We start from the raw sequence: 26,779 nt of genomic DNA, 5'->3' as shown, positions 1-26,779 counted from the left end.
TGGCTGTACACAGCATGGAGGTAAGTTTTCTCCTAGGGTCTGAGCTCAGATTGGCCTGCTGCAGGCATTTCCATGAACACTCCTGATAGTATGGGTAACTCCCTGTATACAGAAGCAGCATGTGTGTGCCCCGCATTCACTTTCTTCCTTCAGCCAAACTTCAAATAATGTTTAGGGAAATTCACCCATTTTATCAGGACAGAAAGAAAAAACATGGGGAGTCAAGTGTGGTGATGTCATCTCAGCTATTTGAACAGGAAGAATCCTTGAACTGGGATTTTGAAGACATTCTGGAGAAAAACAGTGAGACCCTGTCTCTAAAAAACAAGATCAATAAACAGGTGATGAAAATGGGGGAAAACTTTATTGGGGACTCCTAGAATCATCATGATGGAAGGGAACTCTTGTCTACCACCAGCACATTATCAAGAAGCCCTGGTTCACTCCTCTTCTCACAGCCCTTTTACCAGTTCCTGCTATTGGCAGCTCCATATTTGCAGGGTTGTGGGTGTGGTTCTACACTTGCTCACAGAATGAATGGACACCCTGTTGGGCAACATATCCATTTCATTTGATGGAACTGCAATCATATGTACTAAACTGCTGAAGTGCTACTCACTGACTCCATAAGCAGTGGGAACAATTTACTGCTGAATTCCTCTCCTGCATATTGGTCCAGATTATACCCGCTACCACATGAGACATTTGTGCCAATGGTATGTATGTTCTTGAATGTTCTGGTAAGAGAAGGAAGGTGGATTCCCACACTAGCTCTGTACTTGTGTGGCTTTAGAGTATTAGAATATTCTTGTTCTCTTTGTAATTTGGAGATATTTTTAATTTAAAAAATATTATCTTGGGCCAGGAGCGTAGCCTAGTGGTAGAGTGCTTGCCTCGCATGCATGAATCCCTGGATTTATACCCAGAAAAAGCTACAAAATTGCTGTCGCTCAAGTGGCAGGGCACTAACCTTGAACAAAAAGCATCAAAGGACAGTGCTTAGGCTCTGAGTTCAAGCCCCAGTACTGGCCAAATGTTAAAAAAATATTATCTTAGTTATACAAAGAAGATGTCATGTAATGAAAAATTTTATGAATACAGTGCATGTTGATCAGTGTTGTCATTTTCCACAGTCTCACCTCCCTTTGAGCCACCTGTTTCATTACTTTTCTTTCTTTTACAATATGTATAACAAATTTTTTACTTCTTGATAGCACGATGTATTCACCAGTCAGAAGTGGGAAGGAGGAAAAAAATCTAAGTTAAGGGACAATGGTATAGAAAGGTTAAGATAAAAAGCAAAACACTGAATGCTGTTTTGTTGCTATGATAGGTTGCAAATCCTCTTTTCTAGTCCTACTCACCAGTATTGGTCATTAAATTCTGTCTATTTATGGTAAGAGAGGAATATATTATCATTTGTAATGTCTAGAAAAAGTGACAAAGCTGTCAGGTGTCACAAATGTTGAAAAAAAGGAATGCACAGTTGTCTAATCCCAAGAGACTTAGATTCCTGCTCCCAAATTGCTGTTTGCCACCATGCATGTCCCTTCCTCTTGTTGAATCTTCCATTCCTAACTTGATTAAAAGATTGATTCCATAATTTTCAATCATATCCAGAAGATCCAAGAGGTGAAACTGATCAAGATGTACTGTTTTCATTAACTGACATGTTGAATTAAAAAAAGCTTTGTACCAACACTTAGAGGTAATATATAAAAAAAGAAAAAAAACTATCCTGTGTTCATCACAGTCCGCACATGGAATCAAACAGCCCAAGTATCCACAGACTTATGAATGAAATTTTTTTTCTGGGTCATGAGGCTTGAACTTGGCCTGGGCGCTGTCCCTGAGCTCTTCAGCTCAAGGCTGCTGCCCTATCCTTGAGCCAAGCCCCACTTTCCATATTCTAGAAGTTAACTGGAGATAAGAGCCTCAGGTTCTTTAGTACCCAGGCTGGCTTTGAACCCTGAACCTCAGATCTCAGCCTCCTGATTAGCTAGGATTACAGGTGTAAGCCACCATGTCTGGCTATGAATGAATTTTTTAAATCCAGTACATACTCAGAATGGAATCCTGCCTCATGTAACTACACAGATGCAATTACATTGAGTAAAATAAACAAGACTTAGGTAAGCAAGTGCATTTGTTTGTGGAGTCTAAGAAATGTAAATCTCCTAGAAGTAACAAGGACAATGGCGGTTACCAGAGGTTGGGCTATATGGGTTGGGAGAGGCATGAGGAAAGGTTAGTCAATGAGTATACTGAGTGATACTACTTAGTGATACTACTACACAGTAAGGTGCCCAAACATTCTAACTATATCCTGTGCATTTTGAAAAGCTGGAAGGAGTGTTGAATGTCTTCACCATGAAGAAATCATAAAGATTTGAGGTGGCAAATATGTTTAAAATGATTCCATCTCATAGTGTTACTGTATCTGACTTTGTTACCTGGTATATTGTATATACATTTATTTGTTTATTTGAAATAGGAAAGGGAAGGGGAAAAACAAGATGATTGGGAGGGGTTGGGGGAAGGAAATGGAAACAAAAACATGAGAAGGGGTATCAATGTGTGACAAGTCATGCACCTACTACCTGGCGAATATAACTGTAACTTCTCTATATATTACTCTGACAATAAAAAATTAAAAGATAAAAAAAGAAAAAAAAAACTAATGGAAAACCGATATTGTCTCTTTACCTCATGTATCTTGGAACACTTTTTTGCACTTATATATGGAAGCTAAAAAAATGGCTAAGGTTCTCCTACTAAACTATATGATTTGATGCTGGTGAATTAATGTACTTAGCATATACTAATGAAAAGGAAATACTAAAATTGCCTAAGAAATAGTGACTGTGTTCTCAATGTACTATGTTATTTCTCTTCTCTTTGGTAGCCCTTTGGTTAATCTCTTATTGTGACTGTATCTGACTTGCTTACCCGGCATTTTGCATACACATTTATTTGTTTATTTGAAATAGAAAAGTGAAGGGGGAAAACAAGATGATTGAGAGGGGGTGAAGTGAGGGAAATGGGGACAAAAACATGAGAAGGGTATCAATGTGAGAGAAGTAATGCACCTAGTATCTGGCAAATATAACTGTAACCCCTCTATACATTACAATAAAGATTTTAAAAATGGGGCCGGGAGTTTAGCCTAGTGGTAGAGTGCTTGCCTAGCATGCACGAAGACCCAGGTTCAATTCCTTAGTACCACATACATGGAAAAGTTAGAAGTGATGCTGTGGCTCAAGTGGTAGAGCTCTACCCTTCAGAAAACCCAAGGACAGTGCATAGGCCCTGAGTTCAAGCCCCAAGACTAGCAAAAATAAAAAAATTAAAAAATTAAAAATTAAAAAAAATTTAAAAAAGAAATGGTGAGTCTGGAAAAGATAGAGGACTAGAACAGAGGTCATTGATCTTGGTGTATTCATTAACTCGGCCCCCACTAGATCTCTCTCTGCATGTACATTGATAGATCCTTTTCTCCACACTTCCAAGACACACAACGATGAGCATGCACATAATACTACATGTTTCCCACCACTTCCACCCTGATCATTCTTATCCAATCTGCTTTCCTTCTCATCTTGTAACCATGATCATACTCTTCTTTTTCTTTGACCTTATCAGCCAAACCTTCTCTCCTTCTGTATGCTACATATATATATATATATATATGCACACACAGATAGATAGATAGATAGAGATATATAACTTGCTCCATATTGTTCTTCTGTAATAAACTTGTTCATGACTCTATCATTGTTCCTTCTCCTCTCTCCATTTCTGTTATTTTTATTTCCAGTCCCTTTATATCACTAACCATCATTTAGCATAACATATGCATTTTATTAATATATATTTATAGTGTGTGAATGTGTGTGGGGTGTGTGTGTGTGTGTGTGTGTGTGTGTGTGTGAAAGTATCAGTGCTGGGGCTTGAGTTCTATGCCTCAGTGCTATCTACAAGTGTTTTTTTCCCCTAAAGACAGCACTGTAACACTTGAGCCACATCTCTACTTCCAGCCTTTTGGTTATTAATTGCAAATGAAACTCATGGAGTTTCATTCTCAGGTTGTCCTTGAACCATTATCATCAGAGCTCAACCATTTGAATAGCTAGGATTACAGGCATGAACCAACCACAACTTGGATATCATGTACTATTTGTTTTATTGGTCATGGGGCTTGAACTCTGGGCTTGGGCATTGTTCCTGAGGAGCAAGTCAGCTGAAAGCTAACCTCTACCACTTGAGCCAGAGCATGTATATTTTTATCAGTCTTGGACTTGGGCTCAGGGCCTTAGCCATGCCCTTTGACTTTCTCAAGGCTAGATCTCTACCACTTGAGCCTCAGAACCACTTCTGGCTTTTTTCTATGTATGTGGTAGCAAGGAATTAAACCCGGGTCTTTGTGTATGGCAGGCAAGTACTTTATCACTAGGCCAAACTCCCGGCCCCCTCATGTATTTTTAGTTGTTGTTTTTTTTTTACTCCCAATAGAATATAACTTCAGTGGAATCACAGATTTTTTACATTATATTTTGTGATATCCTGTATCTAGAATACCACTTATTACATATTATTTATTCAATGAATACCAGTGAACTAAATGAATGATTTGTCAATATTATTTAGTTAGGATCTGCTTCATATAACATGCTCTACAGGGTAGAAAGAGGACAATCTATGTATCACAGACATGGCATTTATAAAGGGCCTGACACTGTGTCTCATATTAAGTAGACACTTAACAAACATCTGGTGATTGAACAGATAGATAACCACCCATTTGAAATAAAACACAAAGTGTAATAAAGGAGAAAGCCCACTATTTTCTTGTATTTTATAGTAAATATCAAGAGATTCATAAATCAAGAGCTGTAAGAGTTCTCAAGAAAGGAGTTTTATGTTTTCCACTTTAAAAAGTATCGGCAATAGCTGTAGCCACCATCTGCTGACAAGCTACTACTGTGTATCACTTTTGGCCTTCATATATTCATGGAAATTCTGTCGAATCTTCGCCACATCTCTGCAAGGAAATTTTTGCTGTCTATTGTCTCATATATTATAAAATGGCCTCAGAGAAGAAATTCAGGAATGTCCTAGGAGTTACACAGAAAATCACCCATAGAACCTGGATTTGACATCTAATCCTATTCTTCCAATCCACTGTTACTCCCATTTTAATATTCACTTAAGATTTCACTTTACTTCGATCATCTTTACCTTTGTGTTCACATCCACATTGGTCCTTTTGTAGTATCCTCTCAGGGGCATATTTGTCATCTGTATTCCTATCAGCAACATTCCTCTATAAGTTTGTTGTATGTGTGGGTTTATTTATTTATTTATTTTTTTATGGAACTGGAATCTAAAGTAGTACTTGCTAACACTTGAGCTAGACCTCTGGTTTTTTTTTTTTGCTTGTTTTAGCTGTTCCCCTAGTGTGACAGGATATTATGAACTTTTCTTACTCAGACTAGCCACAAATTATGATTTTTCTACTCTAAGCCTCCCAAGTACTTAAGTTTACTATATGATCAACTAGTGCCCAGGGTAGGAGTTGTTTTCTTTCATAGTTAATAAGAATGATCCATCCAGTGACCACCATGCTTTTCTTCGTTCTTTGACTAGTCAAGGTCTCCAAAATGTGGAGATATCCCGTCTTGTGCCTTCAACACAGTACTGACACTTTTCTGTTTACACAAATAGCTCTTCTGAAGTCCCCAAATGGCCTCTTTGTTTCAAAAGTCAGTTGTTTTTCTTGTCTTATTTCTTTCTAGTATCACTTCACTTATTGTTCAGGGTTTTCAAATTCTCTGTATCAGGTTGTTCAGTTTTGAACATTATGAATCTGTAAATTCTGATTATCTCCTGTTGCTATATGGCATCTGAGCTACAGATTGTTACAGAAGATTAAATTAGAAAATTTGAATTTATAAAAACAAATTCCATTTATGCATTATTAAATTCGGTTTTCAAAAATGCACTTAATGAATTTTACTTTATATTAAAATTATTATTGTAAAGGTACTATACAGATGGGTTACAGTTATATAAGTAAGGCAATGGGTATATTTTTCATATATTTTAACTGTAATTAATAGAAGGGTTACATAATATTTGCCAGGTAGCTGGTGCATTAATTCCCATACATTGATACCCTTTCACATGTCTTGGTCCCCATTTCCCTCCCCCCCACCTCCACCCCTCATCTTGTTTTCCCCCCTTCCCTATCCAATTTCAAATAACCAAATACAAATATATCCGATATATCAGGTAACAAAGTGAGATACTGTAACAATATGAGATAACCAAGGGACAGCAAAAGAGATGAGAGATAACATAGTACTTTAAGAACAACAATCATTCATCATATGGCTTATGTTTCTATATCCTAGAGATCCTGTCATTTAGCGTCCTACAATATGGCCTTTTGTATCAAGGTTTTGCTCTATTGCAAATCTCTGCTAGGAGAGCCCAAGGTTTCTACTGATTATGACAAATGAGGGAACCATTGAGCCTAAGTTCCTTTGAGTCTGGCTTACTTCACTTAATATGATCTTTTCTAAGTCTTTCCATTTCCTAACAAATGGGTTGATGTCGTTTTTTTCTGACAGCAGCATAGAATTCCATTGTGTACAAATACCACAACTTGTTGATCCACTCATCAACTGAGGGACATCTAGGTTGGTTCCATATCTTTGCTATGGTAAATAGTGCTGCAATGAACATTGTTGTGCTGGTGGATTTAGTATATCCTTGTTTCTGGATGATTGGGTAAATGCCAAGAACTGGAATTGCTGGGTCATAGGGGAGCTCTATGTTTAGCCTTTTGAGGCACTGCCATACTGCTTTCCACAGTGGTTGAACGAGTTTGCACTCCCACCAACAGTGTAGTAGTGATCCCTCGTGGCCATATCCCCTCCAGCATCTGTTATGGAATAATAAAAGACCCCGTATAGCAAAAACACTTCTTAGCAGAAAGAACAGCGCAGGAGGAATTTCAATACCAAACTTTAGACTCTTTTACAGAGCTATAGTTATTAAAACTGTTTGGTACTGGCACAAGAACAGGCCTGAAGACCAATGGAATAGAACTGAGGACCCAGATATTAAACCACAGACCTATGGCCACCTAATCTTTGACAAGGAAGCCAAAAAAATAGAATGGAAGAAAGATAGCCTCTTCAACAAGTTGTGCTGGCAGAATTGGTTAAGCACCTGCAGAAAACTAAAGTTGGATCCTTCTTTGTCACCCTGTACTAGAATTAACTCCAAATGGATCAAAGACCTGGAGGTAAAAGCTGACACACTGAAAACTTTACAGGAAGGAATAGGAGATACACTAGACCTCCTTGGCACAGGTCAAAACTTTCTTAATAAGGATCAAGAATCACAGCAAATCAGAGAAAGGCTGGATAAGTGGGACTGCATTAAACTGCAGAGCTTTTGTATGGCAAAGGACATAGCTAGTAAATTAATTAGGAAGCCTACAGAGTGGGAGAAGATCTTCACCAACCAAACAACGGACAAAGGCCTCATTATTTAAAATATATCAACAACTCAAAAAATTGAATCACTCCAAAACTAACCTCCAAAGTAACAACCATCCCATTAAAAATGGGCCAAAGACTTAAAGAGAGTCTTCTCTGAAGAAGAAACAAAAATGGCCTATAGACAGATGAAGAAATGCTCAACATCTCTGGTCATAAAAGAAATGCAAATCAAAACAACTCTAAGATTCCACCTCGCTCCAGTTAGAATGGCCAGGATCAGGAAAACGAATAACAACAGATGCTGGAGGGGATGTGGCCAGAAGGGTATAGTTTCTTTTGAACAGCTTTACTCTACCTTATTTCCTCCCACTTTCCCTCCCTCTGACTCCCCTCACCCCCAAGTTTTAAAGTTCATTTACAACATAGTATCTAATTAGTATCACTGTTGTACTGGTTCACCCTTTCTCTAGTCACTTCTGTATTTCCTCTTCTCTCTGCAAATCAGCAAAACATATATAAGAAAAAAGGTATAGAACTGAAAACTAGTGACAACTTGGAATAAACCAAAGGGAAAAAAAGAAATAATACAAATTATTGCAAACATTACATTAAAAATCATTTTGTTTTAATTTCTTGGAGTCCATTTTGATAGACTCCAACTACCCCATTAATAAGTGAGATAAAGATTAAATAAAAAGTTTTCTGAAGAATAAATAAGAATGGCCAATGGCACATGAAAATTTTCAACGTCTTTAGCCATAAAAGAAATGTACATCATAGCTGGGCACAGGGGCTCATGCCTATAATCCTAGCTATTCCAGAGGCGGAGATCTGAGGATCAAGGTTCAAAACCAGCTGGAGTACTAAAGTCCCTGAGACTCTTATCTCCAATTAACCATGAGATAACTGGAATTGGCCCTGAGACTCAAGGGGTAGGACAGTAGCAGGGCAGTAGCCTTGAGCTGAAGAGCCCAGGGACAATGCCCAGGCCCAGATGTAGGGCAGTGGCCTTGAACTGAGGAGCTCAGGGACAGCGCCCAGGTCGAGAGTTCAGAGCCCCATGATGAACCAAAAAAAAATACAAATCAAAACTACCTTGAGAATCCACCTTAACCCAGTTAGAATGACCATTTTCAAGAAAACTAATAATAACAGATGCTGGCAGAGATGTGTCCAAAAGCAGACATTATTACATTTTTGGTGGGAATGCAAACTTGATCATCGAGTCTAGAAAGCAGTATGAAGGTTCCTCAAAAGACTAAGCACAGAGCTTCAACATTACCCAGCAATTCCACTTCTGAGCATTTATTCAAACGACCACAAACAAGGCCACACTAAAGCCACTAGCACAATGATGTTCATTGCAGCACTATTTACCATAGCTAATATATGAAATCAACCCAGATGCCCCTCAGAAGATGAATGGATCAAGAAGATGTGGTATATAGAGACAATGGAGTTCTCTGCTTCCATATAAAAGAATAACATTGCTCCATTAGTAAGGAAACACAAAGACTTGGATAAATAATACATTAAGCAAAGCAAGCCAGACCCAAAGAAACACAGGCTGCATGGTTCCCTTCATTTGTCATAAGTAGAATATGTCTATGATATTCTTAGTAGAGGTTCATAATAGCTCAATAGGTAGGTAAGTATGACCATATAAAATGATGCTTATTAAAATGAACTCCAAGAAACAGAAATGACTATTTTTGCCAGTACTGGGGCTTGAACTCAGTGCCTGGGGACTCTCCCTGGGCTTTCTAAAGGCTAGAGCTCTAGCCACTTGAGCCAGAGCACCAATTCTGTCTTTTTCTGTGTATGTGGTACCAAGGAATCAAACCTAGGCTTCATGCATGCTAGGCAAGCACTCTTATCACTAGGCCATGCTGCCAGCCTGAATCAAGACACTTTTATAATGCACTATTAACTAATTTTATAGTTTTGAGTTTTATTGGTAATGATATTGTGATTGTTTTTCCATTTAATATCCTTATAGATTAGCCTTGTTTGTACTTTTGATCCCCCAAAACTCAATATATGAAATGCGTAGTTTGCTGTTAATGCTTGACCTATACAAAGCATTTTTTCTTGTCTTTCCTACTAGTTTTCTGGATTTTTCTCCCCCCAGTTTCCTTAGAGACTAGCTCCTGAGAGTCTCTTCAACTCTTTTTGCATCTGTCCACATATTTTCTCGTCTTCTACTTCTTCAATGAGATGGCCAGGACCTCCTTTACTCAGGAACAATTGATTTCCCAGTTACTAGCTAGCCAAGAAGTTGGTATTGTACCAGGAAGGTGCTGTGAAAGATCCTTAAGGAAACTTCCCACCTCATTCACTGGAAAGCTAGATGTCTTTACAGACAAGAAGACTTCTCAGGCCTTGCAGGACAGCCTGACCTGTATCTTCATGATTCTATAGCATGCTTATTTATACTGGTCACTTTCCTCCACAGACTGTGCTCTTCTGTGATGCCAGAACTACACATAATTCATTTCTTTGTTCCTACTTCTCATATGGGGCCAGGTATAGAACAGATGTATCTGAAGCACTAGTTGAATGAACAGAGTAGACTATTTGGAATTGTCCCATTCTAAGCTCAATACCTCACCAAAGAGAGTCTGCTTTCTTCAGACAAAAGCAGCTTGAAAACATCATTTTATGAGGATTTTAATGTGACTTTACAGTTTTAAAGTGTGTTTACGTTCTTTTATTTCACAATTAAAACATTTTTTTCTAAGTGTCCCTTTAATAGCTGTTTATTGACCCTTTGCTTCATTCTATGCTTAGATAGCATACTTTTCTCTTGGCCTTTCAGTGGTTATTTTTTCTTTTTGAACTTCTACCAAGCAGTATTCTTTTCTATTTTTCACCAATATAAGACTAAGACCTACTTCAACATTGTAAGTGATGCTTCTTTTCAATACAGTACTTGCGTTAATGTACAGTTTTTAATGGCTCTGCTCCTTCATGCTGAACATTTTTATTATCTCAAAGGAGACTTCATTGTCCCACAGCTTTTGGAGTATGGATTGTATCTGTACAGAAACTGTCAGTGGATACTACTTTACTCTTGAAGAAAGCATTTTCACCACAGATGGGAAGATTTTGAGATAAAGAAAAGTTGAAAAATCAACTTGGAGTCATAAAACAAGCTACTAATGAACTTGTATTGGTCACAGCAGACATCTAATTTCTCTTCCTACTACCTGTGGGAAGGGAGCTCAGAGATTTGTAATCAGATAAGACACAGGTAAGTTAGCCAATGAACCAAGGTAACTTGACAGTTTTTGGTGGCAACAGAAGTAGGATTCATCTCTTTACTAGGCACTATCTTTTTAGTGGGCCATAGAAGATTTACCTCCTTAATTTCAGAGATAGAAAAACAATCACAGGGATGGGGAGTTTGGCCGAGTGATAGACTGCTTGCCTAAAATGCATGAAGCTCTGGATTCAATTCCTCCATACCACATACATAGAAAAAGCTGAAAGTGGTGCTGTGGCTCAAGTGGTAGAGCTCTAAGCCTTGAGAAAGCCCAGAGACAGTGCTCAGGCCCTGAATTCAAGCCCCAGGATTGGCAAGAAAAGAAAAATTGAAAAACAGAGTAAAAATGCTACATAATTTATCCCATGGGTTTAGAGCCATTTCAGGTCCAGATCAATGTGTCCTCCCTATTTCCACTACATTGCTGTGGAGCCTGGGGGAGGCTCACAGAAAGGAGAGCTTTAAATAAGGCTGCAAGCCTGGGCAAGTTCATGGATTCTTAGATTGACATTAGAATAGATGCTTTCATATTTCGGTCAGGGTATTTTAGTGTTAATATAAAAAATCACCACAAAGGCTCAGATAATTGGCTGACTAAGTGGCTTCACATTTTCAGTTCTATTATGACTTTGGTTTTATTAAACAGCACTTACTAAATATCAATGAATATTTCATTGGTCTTTCATTACTGCCTGAATCATTGACAAATCACTGCAGTGGAATTAACTTTATCCAGCCTCCCTGAAATGGCTTGGTGCTTGCCATCTCATTAACACATATTTTTATGGCCATGATTTGGCTTCAAAATCCAAATAGTGAGAGAATGTGGAGCCATATCATTTTAAAGTTTTCTTTCTTTGAACCATCAGAATCCTGGCTAGAATTCTATGTGCACAAAAATTCATATAGCTTTAGGAATTGACCTTCATTCTGAAATTGTCAGTGCAAAATATTTGGGACTTATGCACTCATTTTTGTGAAAAAGCAATTTTTGTAAAACACTTACTTTCCATTGCCTACCCATGGAGACGGTATCTGAGCAACTTTTGAAGCATTTTGCTGAAAGAAAAAGAAAAAGGGAAATAAGGACATCTATTTTGTGTTTTTATTAATTCAGAAACAGATGGAAGTGTGATTTAGAGTACATTAATATTGATTGCAGCATTTTGGGACGTAGCGCTGGGATGTATATGCACGTCAGCACACCACGACACACACTCGATGAAAATAGCTGGTTAGGATAATTAGTGGGCTCCAATCAGGACCATGAAAGTCACTTGATGAACGATCTTATATACTAAAAGGCCCAGTGAAATCAGACTCGGTTTTCCAAGAAGTGGTTTAATTATCCTCATCTAAAATTTATTCTGCAAAACAAGCTCTTCAAAGTATAAGTAAGCTTTTCACCTTTAACTCCAGTTGCAAACTTTGTCCCTGGGATACAAAGTTAAGCTATGATTTCTTATATCCCAGAAATGTGTCAGAACCAAACAATATTTTTGTTCATGCATTTGTTTTTAGTAATTATCTTGATTTGCACTCTTAATATGCAAATTTTTGATTGACCATTTTCCCTGTGCAGCAATGCCCTTGGTCCAGAGCTACACTGCAATGAAACATAGGCTATCAAGCATTCTTTTCATCCTCTGATAGAACTTGGTTGATTTTAAAAAATTGACTTCCTGTCATTTTATCTCCATGCACTGACATTTAGCATCACCATGTCAAGATAGGAATTGGGATTAATGCAAAACGCTCATGAGGCAGGAGGTGTAACAGCACAAATGGCCAGGATACCTGTGTCACTGCTCTAGTCAGGCCTGCTCATGGCAGTTCTGGTCACATGATGCACTTGCACTGTCCTTGGCCTCTACGTCACTAGGTGAGCCCCATTTTCCAAAGGGATACTAAAGTGATAGCATCTTCAGGAGTCTAACATGAATGCAATGCTTCTCTGGAGTGACAACAGCGTGAGCTAACATGCATTCTCCAGTCTCTCGTTTGAATCTTGAAGCTCAACACACTCACAGGTGAATGATTTAGCACATGATTAATATTTTACAGTGCCCTGAAAGGTACACAGGACAGGGTATAAGGCACAAAAACTAGCCCTATGGCTTCCATATTGTGATCACAGGAGAAGCAGCAGCAGTATCACACAGGAACTTGTTAGCAGTGTACATTCTCAGGTCCTGCCCAGATAATCACATTCTCTCAGGATGGAGCCCAGGGCTTTGGTTTCAAAGGCCCTCTAGGGCAATATAATGCCCAGTGAGGATCAATAAACACCTTTCTATAGCCAGATATATGAAGTAAGGAAGGGAGGGGAAGCTGTTGTAGGGGACTCGTTTTACTCATGTGAGTAATAGCTTTATCACATTATGCCTGTGTCACACAGTAGTTGGAGATGTGGCTCATCTTCCCAACTGAGTCATGGCACTGTTGTAGAGTTGTACGCTACTATTCTTTGAATATTTCATATAAGACCATACTTTGCTTCATTCCTAACAAGTGCTTTTGTCGAAGTAAGCCAAGAAGTCTTACGTACTTGGCAACAGACAGCACTGTCTTTTGAGATATGGCCAAAAAAATAAGGGAGAAGTGAAGCTCCCAACTCTAAATTATGGCTAGTATTGGCAGTAAAAAGGCATGTTGGAAGGTATAGTAGCTAAACTTAGCCACAAACTACTGCTTGTCATTTAATCTAGGCCCATTCTTCAGTACTGGCACTGCATTTTCTGGTTGCATACATACATACATGCAATCATACATACATACATGTATATATAGGCGAATTTAAAATACAACCTCCCTAGAAAATGGTTTTCTTTGTCCATTTTTTGGTAAACAAAAACAATCTGAATTTACAAACACTACATTGTAAGACTATTCATGGAGCAAAAGTCTTTTAAGAGTATAGATATCCACCTCAAGCTAGGATGCCCACAGTTCCTTCCTTCAATGCTGAAGAATTCCTGGGCTGTATTCTTATTTAGGAAGACTGGACATACTCATAGCCAGGACTTGTGCCTACTTTGAAAGGATCACAGCACAACATCCCCTACCTCTACCCAGGAGGCTGCTGAATGCTATATGCTCAATCTATGAAATAGGGGAAGGACTGTTGAGCCCCACACCAGAAATGGAATGGTCTTAGCAGCAATGACCATTTGCTGGTCACTTGACATTTTACATAATTCATGACATATTTAATTACGGATTTTTTTTATCACCTGGTGCCTATAAATTATACCAAAAATTACCTTAAAATACTCCATCAGTGATCTGGAGTACTTCATAGCATGGTCCTTCTTCAGTTTAAACATCCTTAAGTAGAGCAGTGATAAACATCTGTAGCTGTGGGAGATGAGGAAAGGATTGTGTGAATGCTGGGGTCTAGTGAAACTTAGAAACTATAAAGAGGAAGTAGTGTTTTATAGTTACTCAAACATGGTTAGATTAAGAAACCCAAGTAAATAAATAAAACCTTTTTTAAAAGAAAGAGAAATGGAAGGAAATGGAAAGATTTGGAAAAAATCATACTAAGTGAAGTGAGCCAGCCCCAAAGAAACATAGGCTCAATGGTTTCCCTCATTTGTAATAATTAGTACACATCTAGGACTCTCCTAGCAGAGGCTTACAGTAGCTCAAAACCTAGGTAGACAAGGTCATACAGGATGAGACTAAATGAAAGGATCTCTGGGATATGGAAACCAGAGCTTCATCTTGTGTGATTGTTGTTATTGTACTATGTTATTTCTCTTCTTCTTTGTTGTCCTTTGGTTAAACTTGTATTCTTACTGTATCTGACTTTGTTTACCTGGTATATTATATATACCTTTATTTGATTAATTGAAATACGAAAGGGAAGGGGGAAAAACAAGATGATTGGGAGAGGGTGGGGGAGGGAAATGGGGACAAAACCATGAGAAGGCGTTTCAATGTGTGAGACATAATGCACCTGCATATGATGAATGTAACTATAACCCCTTTATACATTATAATAGAAAAAAAGAAAAGGAGAACCAGTCAACCGCCATTCTGATAAAAAAAAGTTATAAGACTAAGTGTTTAATGAGCAAATGGCAAAGCCCATTCGTTTTCCCATTACAGGTTAGTTGAAAAAGAGAATGACCATCTTCTATAAGCAACGTAAGTGGATCAATTTCCTCATCCTCCCATGGCATTTCAGTTGGTACTTACCATAATACTGCAAGCTTTTTGTCACCATCTGAAGCCAAAGGGCTTGCAAAATTCTTCAGCCTCATTGCATACCTATGAAGATAAAAGAAATTCTCCAGTGGAATGTGGATTACCAGTCTGAAATTCTTATGCCCTGAGTTGGTTAGTCTCACTTCTACCTCAAGGAAGATGTTTCACTGGATGCTTTCTTGAGACATATACAAACTGACCATGTATGTACCACGACAGCACTGATATAACAGAACGCTGGACAAGCCAGCTGCATCCTTAAACAAAGTACTGATTGTATGTGTGAGTTTTTGTATATAAATGCCAGCAAATAACATTTCATAGCATTTAAGCTAAGGAACAATATTGGTTTTCAAGGAGAGTTAGACAAAAATGCCAGACTTAGTTCAGTTTATGACAGATGGTATAATAAAAATCACTGTCTGGTATGGGCATCGGGAGATCTCATTCACAGGTCTTTTCTAATGGCTTGGGTTTTGAATATCGCCTTTGTAGAAAGTGTTGTGCTTTTTTCTTTAAAGGAAGGAAGATTTGACAACATTTTAAAGTCTAAGTACCTAAATTTATGATGCTTGTATATTTCATCCTTCCATTCTTTTTAATTTTTACTGTTCCACATTAGGGTGATAAAAGGTTGATAAAAGGTTCTTTTTTTCTTTTTCTTTTTTTTCATCAGCCCAGTACATTGCATTCTGGGCATTTAGACTCTTGAAATTAATTTATTGCATAAAATCAGTATGTGACCCTTAATGAAATTTTCAGAGGTACTTGTGGGAAAATAAGTCAGAGAATTCAGAGTGGTAGAAGGAGCTTTGAAGAGTGCAAGCAGGCAGTCTGTGCTGGATGGCATTTATAACAAGGAAACTGAAGGCCTACAGTGCTGTAGTAATTGCCTTCCCAATGCCTAATTTTCCCTTTTCCTTTTCAGTTGAATTTTTGGCATTAATGGGGCTAGACCTCAGGGCTTTGCCTTAGTATGCAATGCTTTGCCACTTCAACCACATCTCCAGGCCATTTTACTTTTTTAAAATATTTTTATTGTAAATAATAAAAGGGTTACATGATATTTAGCCGATAGAAGGTGCATTAATTCACATATATTGATACCCTTTCACATGTCTTGGTCCCCATTACCCTCCCCCCCACCCCCACCCCTCATCTTGTTTTCCCCCCTTCCCTATCCAATTTCAAATAACCAAATACAAATATATCCAATATATCAGATAACAAAGTGAGATAAAGTAATAATATGAGATAACCAAGGGACAGCAAAAGAGATGAGACATAACATAGTACATTAAGGACAACAATCATTCATTATATGGCTTTTGTTTCAATATCCTGGAGGTCCTTTCAATTAGCTTCATACTATATGGCCTTATATATCAAGGTTTTGCTCTATTGCAAATCTCTGCTAGGAGAGCCCAAGGTTTCTACAGATTATGACAAATGAGGGAAACCATTGAGCCTAAGTTCCTTTGAGTCTGGCTTACTTCACTTAATACGATTGTTTCTAAGTCTTTCCATTTCCTAACAAAGGGGTTGATGTCGTTTTTTTCTGACAGCACCATAGAATTCCATTGTGTACAAATACCACATCTTGTTGATCCACTCATCAACTGAGGGACATCTAGGTTAGTTCCATATCTTTGCTATGGTGAATAATGCTGCAATGAACATTGTTGTGCTGGTGGATTTAGTATGTCCTTGTTTCTGGATGATTGGGTAAATGCCAAGTAGTGGAATTGCTGGGTCATAGGGGAGCTCTATGTTTAGCCTTTTGAGGCACTGCCACACTGCTTTCCATACTGGTTGAACGAGTTTGCCCTCCCACCAACAGTGTAGTAGTGATCCCTCCTGGCCACATCCCCTACAGCATCTGTTGTTATTAGTTTTCCTGACCCTGGCCATTGTAACTGGAGTGAGGTGGGATCTTAGAGTTGTTTTGATTTGCATTTCTTTTATGACCAGAGATGTTGAGCATTTCTTCATGTGTCTATAGGCCATTTTTGTTTTTTCTTCAGAGAAGACTCTCTTTAAGTCTTTGGCCCATTTTTAATGGCATGGTTGTTACTTTGGAGATTAGTGTTGGAGTGATTCAATTTTTTGAGCTGTTGATATATTTTAGATATGAGGCCTTTGTCCGTTGTTTGTTTGGTGAAGATCTTCTCCCACTCTGTAGGCTTCCTAATTAGTTTAGTAGCTATGTCCTTTGCCATACAAAAGCTCTGCAGTTTAATGCAGTCCCACTTATCCAGCCTTTCTCTGATTTGTTGTGATTCTTGGTCCTTATTAAGAAAGTTTCGACCTGTGCCAAGGTGGCCTAGTGTATCTCCTATTCCTTCTTGTAAAGTTTTCAGTGTGTCAGCTTTTACCTCTTTATTATATTGGCCATTTTACTTTTTGATCATTTTCTCAGGTCCTCGTACTTGCCAGGCTGATAGTAATCTCCCTGCCACACATGGTTTCTTCACTGTTAATTTTAGGATAGGGTCTTACTTCATGCTTGGGCATGTGCCTGAGCTATGATTTACCCAATTTAGGCTTCCCATCCTTTCTGGGATCGCAAATGCATTTCCACTTCATTCAGCTTCTCTCCATGGTTGGACCGTCAGGTACATTTTAAAGCAGTTTAGCCTAATATAGTCATTCTCTCAACCTCAACTTCCTTTGTAGTTTGTGTGAAGATGTATGCCACTGTGCACACCTACAGTTTGAGGAGGGAGTCTAAGTTTCCTTAGCCCCTCAAGTAACTGGAGTTACAAGGAAGTTACTAGAGTCTGGCCTTTTGCCTGGATTGACCTACAATTGCTATCCTCCTATTACCAGGGATTACAGAAGTACATACACCAAACTCAGCTAATTTTTTGAGCTTCAGGGTGTGTCATTAAACTTTGCCTGGTCTGGCCTCATATCACTTCTTTTTTTTTTTTTGCCAGTCCTGGGTTTGAGCTCAGGGCCTGAGCACTGTCCTTGGGCTTTCTCAAGGCTAGAGCTCTACCACTTGAGCCTCAGCACCACTTCCGGCTTTTTTCTATGTATGTGGTACCGAGGAATCGAACCCGGGTCTTCATGCATGCTAGGCAAGCACTTTAACCACTAGGCCAAACTCCCGGCCTCATCATATCACTTCTTAATAAGCAGTTGAGATTAAAAGCATGCACCACCACTCCCATATTGGTCTTACAATATCTCACTTTCAACAGCTCTTCAGAGGAGCCAGTACCTCTGACGTATCTAACACTCAAGACACGGAACCACTTCAGCATTCTTTCCACCCAACTTTCCCAATTATGGATTCGGGTTTTGTTGGGTGAATATTTTGTATCAAAGGGATTTGCACATTTTATCTAAGTTCCTTCTATTGTGTAATAGTTAAAAACCTTTTAAATTATCTTTAAGTAGTTGTACAAAGAACTTGCCAGTTAAGAAAACAGTGCATGAATACAATATATCTTGATCGGTGTCACCACTTTCAATATTGTCATCCATTCCTTCACTACTCACTTCTTCCTATACTCTTCTTAAGATTGTAGAATATACATTGGATTCTTTTTTTTGCCAGTCCTGGGCTTGAGCTCAGGGCCTGTGCACTGTCCTTGGACTTTCTCAAGGCTAGAGCTCTACCACTTGAGCCTCAGCACCACTTCCCACTTTTTTGTATGTATGTGGTACCGAGGAATTGAACCCAGGTTTTCATGCATGCTAGGCAAGCACTTTAACCACTAGGCCAAACTCCCGGCCCTACACTGGATTCTTCTAGTGCGTAGGTTGGTAGTCTGGCTTGAATTCAGGACCATATGTTCTCATTTGGCTTTTCCCACTCAAGGCTCTACCATTTGAGCCATATCTATTCTTGTAAATTTTTTGGTGGTTAGTTTCAGATGAGTCTCATTCACTTTCCTGTTCTGGCTGGCTTTGACCTGGAATCCTCAGATCTCAGCCTCCTGAGTAGCTAGGAGTCTTGAGCTGCCAATACCTAGTAAGGATTCTTATTAAGCAATATTTTAAACTTTGATAGCTGAATCAACGAAATGTGAAAATATGAAAAAAAGAAACAACTATTTGAATAAAGAAAGTGCTGTTCTCTCACTTTGTAGCTAGCATAGTGTTGTGAAGAGGACACTAAAATGAATATTGCACTACTTCAACATATTATTGCATTACTAAAAATACATTCATGTATTAGTAATCTTCTAATTGCAAGTACATGTGAAATCACTTGACAAAGGATTTTCGATTCTGTAAGTGGTCTATAAGGTCTAGTGAGCTTTTACTTATTTAATTCCAAACTGAATGTTCTCTCATTAAACATACATATATATATATATATATAATTAAGAGAAAACATACCAAAATGATTTCATATGAAACTAGACTGGTCAACTTGCAAATAGTACATGGTAACAGGGTGATTGGGAGGGGGTGAGGGGTGGGAAATGGGGACAAAAACATGAGAAGGGGTATCAATGTGCAAGAAGCAATGCACCCACTAACTGATGACTATAACTGTAACCCCTCTATACATTATCATGACAATAAATTTTTAAAAGATACATGGTGAAATCTGAAGTGCATATATATTTTTCAGTGTTAATGTGAACATACTCTACTATAGTTGTACAAGATCATCCCATTGTGGACAATGGAATGGTCTGCGTCTGAGCCTATAACTATACATGAATATACAATTACCTCAAAATAAAGTTTTAAAATATTGATTCTAAACAAATTCTAAACACACTATCCACTGACTTCCATCAGGTTCTATGGAACTATCCTTCATGATAATGCAATGAGAAATCGTATTTAAGATAACAAAAATATTTGGAAATAATTAAGGAAAATAAATATTTCTTAATGGAAAATAAACATTTCTTAATGGAGATAAATACTACTTAATGAGTCATGTCATATTGAAATTATGAGACAGATTGGTATTTGCTAACATTTTAAAGATTGCATGTATTTCCATTAAAGAGTAACTTAATGAGAAAGAAAACATGTAGATACAGGGAAAATACCAATAAGCTTGCATCTATACATCTGTGACATCATTGCCCTTCTTGTTTGAAACAGATGCATGCAGTTTTTCACAGTTGTTATTATAATGTGACTATAAATCTATAATGGGGAAGGGGCAGTGGGAGAAAAACATGGAAAGTAGTAATGTACACATTACATAATGAATGTAACTGCAATCTCTCTGTACATCACTCCAACAATAAAATTAAAAATAATAAATTAAAAATAACTCTATTGCTTAATTTTACTTTATTTTTCAGTACCATGGATCAAATCCAGGGTCTCCCACTGCATGCTAGGCAAGTGCCAATCACTGAAATACATTTCAATCTTGGTTTTGCTATATCTTTAGTTCATAAACAATTTCATGGGGCTCGTTAGTCTTTTTTATATTTTTATTGTAATTAATAAAAGGGTTACAAGATATTTGCCAGATAGAAGGTGCATTAATTCACATATATTGATACTCTTTCACATGTCTTGGTACCCATTACCCGCCCGTCCACCCCCCCGTCTTGGTTTTCCCCCCTTCCCTATCCAATTTCAAATAACCAAATACAAATATATCCGATATATCAGGTAACAAAGTGAGATACTGTAACAATATGAGATAACCAAGGGACAGCAAAAGAGATGAGAGATAACATAGTACATTAAGGACAACAATCATTCATTGTATGGCTTTTGTTTCAATATCCTGAAGGTCTTTTCAGTTAGCTTCATACTATATGGCCTTGTGTATCAAGGTTTTGCTCTATTGCAAATCTCTGCTAGGAGAGCCCAAGGTTTCTACAGATTATGACAAATGAGGGAAACCATTGAGCCTAAGTTCCTTTGAGTCTGGCTTACTTCACTTAATATGATTTTTTTCTAAGTCTTTCCATGTTCTAACAAATGGGTCGATGTCGTTTTTTTCTGACAGCAGCATAGAACTCCATTGTGTACATATACCACATCTTGTTGATCCACTCATCAACTGAGGGACATCTAGGTTAGTTTCATATCTTTGCTGTGGTGAATAATGCTGCAATGAACATTGTTGTGCTAGAGGATTTAGTATGCCCTAGTTTCTGGATGGTTGGGTAAATGCCAAGTAGTGGAATTGCTGGGTCATAGGGGAGCTCTGTGTTTAGCCTTTTGAGGCACTGCCATACTGCTTTCCATAGTGGTTGAATGAGTTTGCTCTCCCACCAACAGTGTAGCAGTGATCCCTCCTGGCCACATCCCCTACAGCATCTGTTGTTATTAGTTTTCCTGATCCTGGCCATTGTAACTGGAGTGAGGTGGAATCTTAGAGTTGTTTTGATTTGCATTTCTTTTATGACCAGAGATGTTGAGCATTTCTTCATGTGTCTATAGGCCATTTTTGTTTTTTCTTCAGAGAAGACTCTCTTTAAGTCTTTGGCCCATTTTTTAATGGGATGGTTGTTACTTTGGAGATTAGTGTTGGAGTGATTCAATTTTTTGAGCTGTTGATATATTTTAGATATGAGGCCTTTGTCCGTTGTTTGTTTGGTGAAGATCTTCTCCCACTCTGTAGGCTTCCTAATTAATTTACTAGCTATGTCCTTTGCCATACAAAAGCTCTGCAGTTTAATGCAGTCCCACTTATCCAGCCTTTCTCTGAATTGTTGTGATTCTTGGTCCTTATTAAGAAAGTTTCGACCTGTGCCAAGGAGGCCTAGTGTATCTCCTATTCCTTCTTGTAAAGTTTTCAGTGTGCCAGCTTTTACCTCCAGGTCTTTGATCCATTTGGAATTAATTCTAGTGCAGGGTGACAAAGAAGGATCCAACTTTAGTTTTCTGCAGGTGCCTCACCAGTTCTGCCAGCACCACTTCTTGAAGAGGCTGTCTTTCTTCCATGTGTCTCTTTAGTCTTAATGGTTACTATATTTCAATGGTTGTAAAACGTTGTGGAATGTTTTAGGATGTGACCATGTATTCTATTATTGGTTATTTGGTTTTTTATTTGTGTATTATCAGATCTATAAGCCTAAATTGAACAACATACAAATAATATGGTCTAAAGATTTCCAGATATTTCCTTCATTAAAGGGAACTGAAAGTTTAGAAGTTGATTACTAGGTCAAAAGTTACAAATGCTTGCTTGTGAGGCTTTCTCATACAATTATAAATTTCCCTCAATTTCAAATGATCAAGTTTTTGTTTCTATCTGCCGTGTTAGATGGCCCTATTTTAACAATAAATTTTTTTTCCTGCTGATGCTTACTCATGACATTTTTTGCCAGTCCTGGGCTTGAGCACTGTCCTTGGACTTTCTCAAGGCTAGAGCTCTACCACTTGAGCCTCAGCACCACTTCTGGCTTTTTTCTATGTATGTGGTACCAAGGAATTGAACCTGGGTCTTTGTGCGTGTTAGCCAAGCACTCTACCACTAGGCCAAACTCCAAGCCCTGCATAAAATTTTTTATTGTAATGTACAGAGGAGTTACAATTATATTTGCCAGATAGTAGTTGCATTACTTCTCACACATTGATAACCCTTCTCATGTTTTTGTCCCCATTTCCCTTCCCCACCCTCTCCCAATCATCTAGTTTTCCCCCCTTCCCTTCCCTATTTCAAATAAACAAATAAACATATATACAATATGCCAGGTAACAAAGTCAGAGCATAATATTTTTAACTTTCGATTTTTAATTTAATATACACCTTCTTTAATTTACATTATTGAATGACTAGCGAACATGAATCTTCTACATGTTTGTTTACTATTTTCCTCGATTTTTAATCATCATAATTTCTGACAAATGCTCACCTTGTGCAACTTTAAAAATTACAGGTATTCTTGACTAGATGCTAAGAAATCATTTTCTTCCTCTTGAAAGCTACCAAGTGATAGTAGTGGTATCAGATTTCACATTGCAGAAAGTGGACTACATTGAAGAATGTAGGCACTTCTTCAATGCCTGTATCTCAGACAGGATCCATGAGAAAACATGACTGGTTGATCATGGAAGCAATGTTACCGCTTTCTTTGTAATCATCTTGAATTTGTGCCTCTAAATAAGCTCTCAGTTCTATTTTTTTCTGGTACCATAGTTTGAATTCAGAGCCTGTACTCTCACTTAGCTTTTTTCACTCACGGTTAGAGCTCTACTACTTGAACCATGCCTTGAGACCAACTTTTTGATAATGACTTGCCTAGGCTGTGTTCATACCATAATTTTTCAGATTGTTGCATGGGGCATTGGTGTTGGACATAAACTTATGATTCCATTTGAGTGGAGTTGATTTTTATAGTGTTTTTTTTTGAATCTTTGGAAACACTTTCCTGGGAAAATACGCGTAATAAATCTGTCCACTATTTGTCTAATTACTTAGATACAAATACCTCTGATTGGTTCATTTTTTCAAATACAAGCATGATAGTGAAAAGAACCTATTAGGTGGGTCCTGACAGTCCACACTTGTAACTACCCAGAAGGCTGACATAGGGAATCATGTTATGAAGCCAGCCTGGATAGAAAAGACTGAGAGACTCTTATCTCTAAGTAATGAGCAAATAGCTGTAAGTGGATGTATGACTCTAGTAGTGGAGTGCTAGCCTTAAGGAGAAGAAGCCAAGAGCGAAACAGTGACAGTGCAAGGCCCAGTAACAGCACACACATCAAGGCTGTACCACATCCATAGAAAACGCTGGAAGAGGTGCTATGGCTCAAACAGTAGAATACTAGCCTTGAGAAAGCCCAAGGATACTGTCTAGGCCCAGAGATCAAGTCCCAGGACTGACAAAAGAAGGCCCCATCAGGTAAATAAGTGACCACATTGTCAAAGAGCTTTTGTGAGTGTGTGTGAGTGTGTGCGCGCAGGCACGGGTTCTGGAGCTTGAACTCGGGGCCTGAGCACTGTCCCTGAGATTTTTTGCTCAGGGCAGGCATTCTACTACTTGAATTATAGGCCCAATTATGTGTTCTGGTGATTAATTAGGGAAAAGAGTTTCATAAACTTTGTAGCCTGAACTGATTTCAATCAAGATCCTCAGATCTCATACTCCTAAATAGCTAGTATTAAAAGCCTGAGCCACTGGCACTTAGCAAAAGTGATTATTTTTGAAGACATGAATATAGTTTAGTGGTAGAGTTATTGACTAACAAGCAGAAGGCACTGCACTACATCCTCAGTACCATGTTAACTAACTGAATGAATAAATAAATTGGATTAGTCCATCCACTGTGTAACAGTGTCTGTCTGCTATTTCAGAATAGATTAAATCCTTCTATTAATATTTTCACACCATTGGAAATAAAAATAATATACATGTCTTCCTTTTCCACATATTCCTGTTCTTCTGTTTATTTTTTGGTTTTAATTTCTCACAAATTATATTCCACAAACAACAATAAGTCAGAGAATTTCATTTAAAACATAAATGAAACACATGCTTCTGCTACTGTCCTCCCAACTCTATCCAAACCTTCATAATCATCCAGATTTTCTTTTTTTTTGTAGGTGCATGAGAATTTTGTGGCACACCTATTTGTGACAACTCTGTGTTTGAATAATGCTCCCTTACTTATTAATAAGCAAGGTAGAAAGTCATAGAAAATATGGCATGTAATAGAAATCTTGGGGTACCACTTTATTTTTGAATCACACATCTACCTTTGAAAAGACAAGGCAATGCCAAATGGCAAAATGATCCTACTCTGCTTTAACCTGCTCCATTTCCATTTTAATTTTATGACTCTTACAACTTATAACTCTCATATTATAACCTCTGAAGGGCTAATTTATAAAACAATGTCAATCAATTATAAAATTTCCATAGCCTTAATAAAATAGCAAGAACTAATTATGATGACTTCTCAGAAGATGCCTTGGACACCTCATTAATATGCAGCTTTTGATTCTGAGTGAAATAAGCTTAGGGAGATGAAGTAGAAAGGTCATTTACCTGAGCAGCTCCACGGTCTCTGAATACATAGTGTACGGGGACTTGGCTTCCAGAGGGTCACGTTCCATGGCATTGCCACATTCGGTGAAGGATAGAGCGGCATCAGCGTAATTCACAGCTTTGCCAAATTTCTCAAACTGAAACAGAAAGACAACTTGTGAACATGATGCTCTCATTTATCCTTATTAGAAAGAAATAGCTCACGGTGGAAAGGAACTTTGTTCTCTTCCTCATCCCTTCTCCACCCAAGGAAAATATTTGGAAATGCCTAGACACACTTCGAAAAGACACCTCAGAGGAAAGGGGACATTTAACAGGCAGAGGTGCTGCAAAACAATCTGCAATGCACAAATACAGTCCTGGTACAGAGATGATATATAGTTGTCTGTGAGAAAGAGTTAGTATACGGTCCTATTGTCATGATACTGAAACTGGCATTATTATTATTTATTATTATTATTATTATTATTATTATTATTATTATCTTTTTGGTGAATCACAAACCAAATCAATGCCTTGAGTAGTTTGTACTCACTAAATTTATTCAACAGCTTTGAAATGTCCATTATGCAATGTTTCTGATCACATTCATGGACAACAAACACATCCAACCCTTCCCTTAGAAAACTTCACAAGCACATCAAGCCCAATCCCAGGAGGGGTGTTACAGATTGATACTACTGTCACCCAAAATGTGAGGCTAGAGTCTGATTGTTGACAGCAACCACATCACTTTCATCACAAATGATGGGCTAAAATCGGGTGTCCAAAAGCCTAAAAATATAGCACTACTAAATATTTTAGTTTAGTAAAATTTTATTGCAAAAGGTTTTAGCCTTGGTAATGGTCATGATTAAAGTGACTTAGACATGCTGTTTTTTCTGTGTAATGAATTTTATATATGACAATTTTATAGTATTTTATAAGAGGATTTAACATTTTCAATTGTTGATAGCTGGATGTAAGAAATCCACTAATAGGATATTTTATGGAAAAGAACTAATATGACAGATTTGGCTATTTTAATTTTCTTGTATACATTTTATCAAAATATTTTGTGTGCAATTGTGAAAATTTTCATTTTCAAGATGTCAGAGTAGTCTCTGGAAAATGATCAAGTACACCTATAAAGTGATTAGTTATGGATCCCGCAGAATCTCTTATTGCAGGTGACTTTTACAATAATTTTCTTCAGCTTTTATGTACAGAAGGAATTCTGTAGTTTCTTTATGTATGCTAATGTAAAAGAAATATCAGTCTGAAGAAAATGATTTTATGAAAACCTATGTCTGTGCATGCAAAGTAAATCTTTTCCCTCTTGTCTTCCAAGATAATTTCCTTAGGTTGTCAGGCTCCAGTTTCTCTCTTTTTTGAAAAGTAATCTTTACATCTTGTTTTGTGAAAAGTGAGATTTCCTTCACAATTCCATATCTAGAACCCACCCCTCCTTATCTAAAAGAAGAAGAAATTGGAGTCCATGAAGGAAATTCATAGTTACAGTGCCAATTATTGGCTAAATCATACCCTATTTTGGTGTCTCAACTTCTGAATCCACATATTGAGGAGTTTGGACAGAAAGGTTATTTTCAAAGTATGTATAGATACTGATGTACGCCAGATATTATAATGAACCGTGACCCATGAAAAGGCCACAGTCTATGAACATATAATGAATATATTTGGGTTTAAAATTGCTATTACAGATACTTGGAAATACCTTTAAAGACCTCTTTTTTTGTGGGTCATAGGGCTTGAACTCAGCCTAGGTGCTGTCCCTGAGCTCTTCACCTTAAGGCTATTGACTTACACTTGAGCCACAAGCAACACTTCCTGTTCTCTTGTGGTTAATT

The 26,779-nt window shown here is 37.8% G+C and overlaps 1 protein-coding gene across 1 annotated transcript in view; it reads right to left on the bottom strand.

Annotated features, from left to right (window-relative positions):
* Positions 1–26,779, bottom strand: part of LOC150041662 (AF4/FMR2 family member 2) — a 163,023-nt gene that overhangs the window by 8,741 nt on the left and 127,503 nt on the right. Inside the window, exons 10-13 of the mRNA XM_090327183.1 lie at positions 24,930–25,066; positions 14,980–15,051; positions 14,040–14,133; positions 11,783–11,835 (exon numbers count right to left, since the gene is read on the bottom strand). Coding sequence (XP_090183309.1) covers positions 11,783–11,835; positions 14,040–14,133; positions 14,980–15,051; positions 24,930–25,066 — 356 coding nt within the window. The remainder of the gene's footprint in view (positions 1–11,782; positions 11,836–14,039; positions 14,134–14,979; positions 15,052–24,929; positions 25,067–26,779) is intronic.

This window comes from Megascapheus bottae, chromosome X (assembly GCF_031878675.1).
Source record: "Megascapheus bottae isolate mThoBot1 chromosome X, mThoBot2.hap1, whole genome shotgun sequence".
NCBI classification, from domain to species: domain Eukaryota; kingdom Metazoa; phylum Chordata; class Mammalia; order Rodentia; family Geomyidae; genus Megascapheus; species Megascapheus bottae.
Note: the sequence above shows the minus strand (reverse complement) of the source record. Positions and strands in the feature narration are given on the sequence as shown.